Source organism: Electrona antarctica, assembly GCF_951216825.1.
Source record: "Electrona antarctica genome assembly, chromosome: 16".
Taxonomy (NCBI): domain Eukaryota; kingdom Metazoa; phylum Chordata; class Actinopteri; order Myctophiformes; family Myctophidae; genus Electrona; species Electrona antarctica.
The window spans coordinates 2857007-2864506 of record NC_136797.1 but is presented as its reverse complement, the minus strand read 5'-3'; the positions used below and the strand labels follow the sequence as shown (position 1 = coordinate 2864506).

The window sequence follows — 7500 nt, the reverse complement described above, 5'->3', positions numbered from 1 at the left end:
CTACCTGGAAATGGCATTGAAAATATAATGTAATGTAATGTAATGTAATATAATATACACATACTGTACACACACTTATTTTACAGTATATATTTGTCACTGCCGTGCAGAAATCGGTTCTATTGAACACGTGTGTAGGTTTAACACATTTTGATTTGAACAAATAAAAAAATCCATTTCCTGAAAAGTTAATATATTCTTTGTTAAAAAATAAATACTGTCCAACTGCTGCGGCTGAGTTTCAGACAGGTTCCAAGTCTTGTAGAGATGGCTTTGAGTTTGCACTACTCTGCAGCTGAAGTCAAACTTTCTTAAAAAAAATCACACCCGTGTGAACTGAGTGGTGTAAGGTTTTATATAGCATGATCAGCTCTGATCTGACGTAATGAAATCACACCTGGATGTGATTTCACAACTGGCTTTTTTTGTGCAGAGAAAATGACCACGGTTGCTACGGTCATCCAGTTCACCCGGGTGTGATTTAATTACGTCAGAAATTATTTTGAACATAGCAACCATGGTCATTTTTTTATGCACACAAAAGCCAGTTGTAGGAGTGGTTTACACCACTCAAAAAGTCTCAAACACTGAAGTTGTTGTGTGACAGTTTCACTGTATAGACACAGCCTAATATTACCAGTAAGACGCCCTAATAGGCGGCAGGTCAGCTCCATATATGGAGATCTAAGGGTGGCAGCGGGGGACAGTGTCTTGTCTTGAGTGTACAGGGTTTGATGACAGGGCCCAGGTAGGGCCGGGTCTTAATTTTCAGGCCTGTTGAGAACTCTAGTGATAACTTTGGGGCGGGCCCGTCTAGATTTTGAATGGACAGATATCTGTCAAAAGGCAGACATCGAAGAGGGAGGGCGGGCGGGTGGGGAGGGATCAACATATGGAATGTCAGAACAGGTCGGCTCCATATATGGAGATCTAAGGGTTTGAGGTCAGGTGTAGAGTTGCTGGCCGGCTCCATATGTGATGATCCAGTCTTCTCCATGTATGGCTATCCATGCAGGGTTTGATGAGGGCCCAGGTAGGGCCGGGTCTTAATTGGCCTGGCCATATATGGAGGCATGACACGAGGCGTGACTCTTGACGGGAAATGCAGGTTTTAAGGTAGTAAACTGTGACCTACGGTCTTGCAACCACTAATATCACTGCTACTCACAATTCTACACCTGTTCTTTCCTCTACCAACATTCCAGAGTGGAGAGAAAGAGAGAGAGAGAGAGAGAGAGAGAGAGAGCAGACGAGATGGCCTCCCGTTTGTCTCAACAGGAGCAGGAGCTGACGTGTCCCGTGTGCCGCGACATCTTCCGCCATCCCGTCGTCCTGCCGTGCAGCCACAGCGTCTGCGCGGCCTGTCTGCTGCCATGGTGGACCGCCAGGCCCACCAAGGAATGCCCCGTCTGCAACGACGCCAGATCCGCACGCCTCCACGAGCCTCCTCCCGTCAACCTGGCGCTGAAGAACCTGTGCGAGAGCTTCCTGGAGGAGAGGAGTCGATGTCCTCCTCCGCTCTGCCGCTGCGCTCTGCACGGCGAGAAACTCTGGCTCTTCTGTCTGGAGGACGAGCAGATGGCGTGTCTGGTGTGTCGGGACTCGGAGAGGCACGCCGGCCACACGCTCAGGCCCGTCGACGAGACCGCTCGGCGGCGCCGGGAGCAACTCCCCGCGTCGGCGGCGCACATCAGGAGCAAGATGGAGGAATGGGACAGGTTTCATAAGGACGATTACCTCTCCGCGGGAGAGCACGTCAAGGCGCAGGCCAGGCACACGGAGATGCAGATGAAGCGGGAGTTCAAGGCCATGCGGAGGTTCCTGCACCAGGAGGAGGAGGCCAGGATCGCCGCGCTGAGGGACGAGGAGAGGCGGAAGAGCGCGGCGGTGGCGCAGATGGTCGCGGCGCTGGACGGGGAGATGGCGGCCCTCTCCGACGCCATCAGAGACGTGGAGGCGGACGATGTCTCCTTCATGCAGAACTACAAGGTAGGGCCTGCAATCCGACGATTGAGAAGCAACATATTTGTTTTTTATTCATATACTTTTTTAATATGCCAACAAATCGATTGACTTTAACCCATTCTGGACGGGAACCCGTTTTGATGTTTTAACTAAGCATTATATTATACTTTAGCTATTGAAAAATAGCAGATCTACAAGCTCGTAGCGCGCCACCGAGTGGCGCGCTACGAGCTTGTAGATCTGCTATTTTTGAAAAAATGTGAAAATGTGGCACAAATCTTTGAATATAATTATATTCTTTCAGAAGACTTTTTATTTATTTCGACGTCAGGCCTGAATGGGTCAACGTTAGTTTGTGCTTATATAGCCGATCTAAACTCTGCACAAAAAGTTCGGGAACGTAACTTTGGTCGGTTATTTCTCCCCTTTGATAATAAACCATTCCTGGAATGAGCAACACGGCTAAACGCAAAAAGTGGTTGGTATTCACCTTTCCTCTGAGGTGCTTAGTGGATTGGATGATTGCACAGTAAAAAGGAAGAAAAAATATATATATATTTATATTATATTTATTTATTAGTTTTACACTGTGCTAGGGAATTAGGTGACTAATCAACGAAACGATATAAAATACAATACCAATTCTAAAGGGAACACATAATGTTTTGTGCTGTGTTTATGATCTAATGCATTGCATCGCAGTGAGCTTTGAGCTCATAGATCGGGTACTTTCTATTTATTTAAACAAAATGTCCCACTTACAGTATGACATGCACAATTCACCCTTTGTCAGCCTTCTGATTGGTCCCTGACTGACCAACCAGCAGGCTCTTTCTGCCTTGTCCCGCCCTGGTTCCGCCTTGTTTATGTTGAATTTGCTAAAACATCATTTTTTTTGGGAAAAACCTAAAAACAAACATGATATTCCCTCCCAGTCACCGTGCTGCACCTGTGATGTTCCTTTTTACTGACACCAAGTTTAAAATAAGAACTGAACTCACAGAATATCAACACGAAGCAACTGAAAAACATGATTTTTCAGGTAGTGGATGGAGAGAAAGGAAATGGGCACAACCACAGGCGGGACTTGACAAAGGGTGAATTAGGTATAGATTAGTAAAAAAAAAAAAAGAAAAAAATAATTCAATTATTATAACCGATTTAGTTGGACTAACTGTTGCACGCCCGTTGCTACACAAGGCCATAGTGGAGAGAGTCGAGGACATTCTAGACCTTCCAGAACCACCCCCGCTTCCCGAGGGGACGTACCTGGACGTGGCCAAACACCTGGGCAACCTGACCTTCAACGTGTGGGCCAAGATGAAGGACGCCATGGTCTCCTACGCACCCGTCGTCCTGGACCCCAACACCGCCGGTGGCGGCCTCGACGACGACGTCGTCGTGTCCGACGATCTGACCGGCGCGCACCGCGCTGGGCGTAATTCCAATCAAGCTTATATTCCCGTCACCCCGGAGAGATTCGACGGCTACGCCGTCATGGCCTCCGAGGGGTTGGAGTCGGGGTCTCACAGCTGGGACGTGGAGGTCGGGGACAATACGCGGTGGGGAGTGGGCGTGTTAGAGAAGCCTTTACACAGGGAGGATTGGTTTGATGACGACGGATTCAGACCTGGGAGACACTGGAGACTACTGCACTGCGATGGCAGATACACGGCAAAGTACTCGCCAGATTGGCCGGAGTCGGAGACGGAACTCGCTACTTCCTCATCAGGTGAGCTCTCGGTGAACCAGAAACCCAGGAGGATCAGAGTCCATCTGGACTGGGAGAGAGGACAGCTGTCCTTCTCCGATCCTGACGTCAACAACAACAACGCACGCCACCTACACACCTTCACACACACCTTCACCGAGAGGGTCTTTCCGTACATTGAATGTGTAGATATTCATGAAGGCGCTCCTCTGAAGCTGTTAACTCGGAAGGTGTGTGTCTCTCTGGAAGACCACAGTCAGATATAATGGAAGGTGTGTGTCTCTCTGGAAGACCACAGTCAGATATAATGGAAGGTGTGTGTCTCTCTGGAAGACCACAGTCAGATATAATGGAAGGTGTGTGTCTCTCTGGAAGACCACAGTCAGATATAATGGAAGGTGTGTGTCTCTCTGGAAGACCACAGTCAGATATAATGGAAGGTGTGTGTCTCTCTGGAAGACCAGTCAGATATAATGGGGATGGAGCTCGTAATTCTTTGTATTGATAACGATCACCTTATCGATCAGGCTTATCGAGCCGGGTTCTTATCGATTCCACTATCCAGCATTTTCTATTATTTTCTAAGAAGACGGGAGACAATATATTCTGAACGTAACCAGTATCTTTTACTATATGGGGCCTTCAAATACAGTACTTTTCTAACAGGTCGATTTTCCTTTTTACCTATAAAATAATATTAAAGAAACCGTTAACTGGTTAATTTGTGTTCCCGTACCGTCACTTTAAAAGTGTAATTTAGTTTCCCCGAACAGCGCTGCTTGGCAGGTATCAATACACTTTGTGTTTCCCTGAACAGCTGCTTGGCAGGTATCAATACACTTTGTGTTTCCCCGAACAGCGCTGCTTGGCAGGTATCAATACACTTTGTGTTTCCCCGAACAGCGCTGCTTGGCAGGTATCAATACACTTTTATACCCACATGTTTGTTCCAGCGTGGACGATTACATTTATTTCTTGATCGCCTCTTAATTGTTTGTTTATACATGACGTCATGGGCCATAATATGCTCAATAACGGGCTTGATAAGCCCAAAGCTTATTGATCGGGTACTCAATAAGCCCAAAGCTTATTGATCGGGTACTCAATAAGCCCAAAGCTTATTGATAACGGGTACTCGATAAGCCCAAAGCTTATTGATCGGGTACTCAATAAGCCCAAAGCTTATTGATAACGGGTACTCGATAAGCCCAAAGCTTATTGATAACGGGTACTCGATAAGCCCAAAGCTTATTGATAACGGGTACTCTATAAGCCCAAAGCTTATTGATCGGGTACTCAATTAGCCCAAAGCTTATTGATCGGGTACTCAATAAGCCCAAAGCTTATTGATAACGGGTACTCGATAAGCCCAAAGCTTATTGATCGGGTACTCAATAAGCCCAAAGCTTATTGATAACGGGTACTCGATAAGCCCAAAGCTTATTGATAACGGGTACTCGATAAGCCCAAAGCTTATTGATAACGGGTACTCTATAAGCCCAAAGCTTATTGATCGGGTACTCAATTAGCCCAAAGCTTATTGATCGGGTACTCAATAAGCCCAAAGCTTATTGATAACGGGTACTCAATAAGCCCAAAGCTTATTGATAACGGGTACTCAATAAGCCCAAAGCTTATTGATCGGGTACTCAATAAGCTTGTTATCTGATTCTTTCGGGTATCGGTTATGGAGCTCCATCCCTAGTTAGATATGAAGACGACACCTCTACGCAACACATATTGTCGCTGTTGGACAAAACATGTCCTAAAAAACACTTACTATTCAGGAAATATGCATTTGTTCCAATTGCTCAAATTATTAGCAGTCGTGTTGATACTTTTCATCCACTTTCAAATTTGTTCAAATATAGTGAAGATGGCAGATCGGCAAGCTCACAACGCGCCACACATTCATGTTGTTGTGAGCTTGTAGATCTGCCGGTTTCCCTAGTCTGCTCCTAAGACAAAGTAGGGCATTCATTTATGAACAAACAAGGACGGCAACGAAGATTAGCCTCAGCCCTGCTATTGCTGTTAACGTCATGGGGTTGATGTACTTTAGCCCTGCTATTGCTGTTAACGTCATGGGGTTGATGTACTTTAGCCCTGCTATTGCTGTTAACGCCATGGGGTTGATGTACTTTAGCCCTGCTATTGCTGTTAACGTCATGGGGTTGATGTACTTTAGCCCTGCTATTGCTGTTAACGTCATGGGGTTGATGTACTTTAGCCCTGCTATTGCTGTTAACGCCATGGGGTTGATGTACTTTAGCCCTGCTATTGCTGTTAACGCCATGGGGTTGATGTACTTTAGCCCTGCTATTGCTGTTAACGCCATGGGGTTGATGTACTTTAGCCCTGCTATTGCTGTTAACGCCATGGGGTTGATGTACTTTAGCCCTGCTATTGCTGTTAACGCCATGGGGTTGATGTACTTTAGCCCTGCTATTGCTGTTAACGCCATGGGGTTGATGTACTTTAGCCCTGCTATTGCTGTTAACGCCATGGGGTTGATGTACTTGCCGTGAGTACTTGAATGTGATACATCAAGTACTACGAGAGATGACGTACTTTAACCTGTGACAAATCCTACAAGAGGTGAACAATGTGTGCGATTCGTACTTTGATGTACAAATAATACTGGGAGACGTTTACTTTGCATACTTACATACTGTACATGTTTACATCTTTAAAATCTCAGGTTTCATGTTTTAATATTTTTTTCTTTTGTTCAATATGTATAAAGCCCACAGAGACAAGATGAACATTTATCACTTTAAAATGTTATCGCAAAACAGCAGCCGATCTCCGAGCGTTGTGTGAGCTCGTATTATACGAGACGTTTTAGCTGCCGTTACGTCTCGTACCACAAAGTAGGGCATTGATTTATGGGCTTTCCATGCCGTTAACTTAGGCTATTTCTTTTTTCCAGTTACCCATAGTATTGCTGTTAACTTATGGGTGTGTCAATACTTGGTGTGAGTACTTTAATGTATCTATATGTACTACAAAAGGTGAATAATAATCTGTATGAGTACTTGAATATGCCGTAATAATATTAAGAGGCTCTATATGTAAGATTTTCATTTATTTTCCATCGTCTCTGTTCAGGAGGGCGTTTGTTTTTTAGTTATTTGTTTTACAGAATGGGTTGCCAGATTGGGAGTGGTGTCTCCATGGAAACGGTTGCCAGATTGGGATTTGGGAGTGGTGGTGTCTCCATTTAGTTAGTCACAATCTTTTGTTAATACGAACGATAAAATAAAATGGCTCTACAGGATCCATGCAATGGGAGCAGATATTATTATTTAACTATAGCTTTCCTTGTAAGTTTACAAAAAAATAAAAAAAATCTACAAACATGAACTGTTTTTTCTTCAAAGTTATGTAAAATACCAGAAAATTATGTAAACAGAAAAAAAAATATATATATGAATTGCATTACCATGTGTTAACTCTGAGGACCCCCTGGGGGTCCCGGACCCTTGCTCTAAACCAGTGGTCCTTGAGGGGGTTACAGGTGGTCCAGGGACCACCAGTGGTCCTTGCTGCGGTTCCAGGTGGTCCAGGGACCACCTGGAAAGCTGGTCCGGGGACCACCAGTGGTCCTTGAGGCGGTTCCAGGTGGTCCGGGGACCACCAGTGGTCCTTGAGGGGGTTCCAGGTGGTCCGGAGACCACCAGTGGACCACCAGTGGTCCTATCTATCCTATCTATCCTAGATCAAGTTTACGCTGCACTTCCCTACATTGGCCAGCAGATGGCTCCGTATGCTGTATTTTGTCTGAACTTCTGAGCAGTATCACAGCCAGTGTGTGTGTGTGT

General features: G+C 45.5%; 1 protein-coding gene across 2 annotated transcripts in view; it reads left to right on the top strand.

The window, feature by feature from the left end:
* Positions 1-4958, top strand: part of LOC306939889 (E3 ubiquitin-protein ligase TRIM35-like) — a 5576-nt gene extending 618 nt beyond the window's left edge. Inside the window, exons 2-3 of one of the 2 annotated variants that reach the window (XM_079524681.1) lie at positions 1206-1989; positions 3166-4958. In XM_079524681.1, the coding sequence (XP_079380807.1) occupies positions 1255-1989; positions 3166-3942 (1512 nt within the window). In that variant the 5' untranslated portion in view covers positions 1206-1254 and the 3' untranslated portion in view covers positions 3943-4958. The remainder of the gene's footprint in view (positions 1-1205; positions 1990-3165) is intronic. The other variant, XM_079524680.1, reaches the window with a different exon arrangement.
* The last annotated feature ends 2542 nt before the right edge of the window (positions 4959-7500 follow it).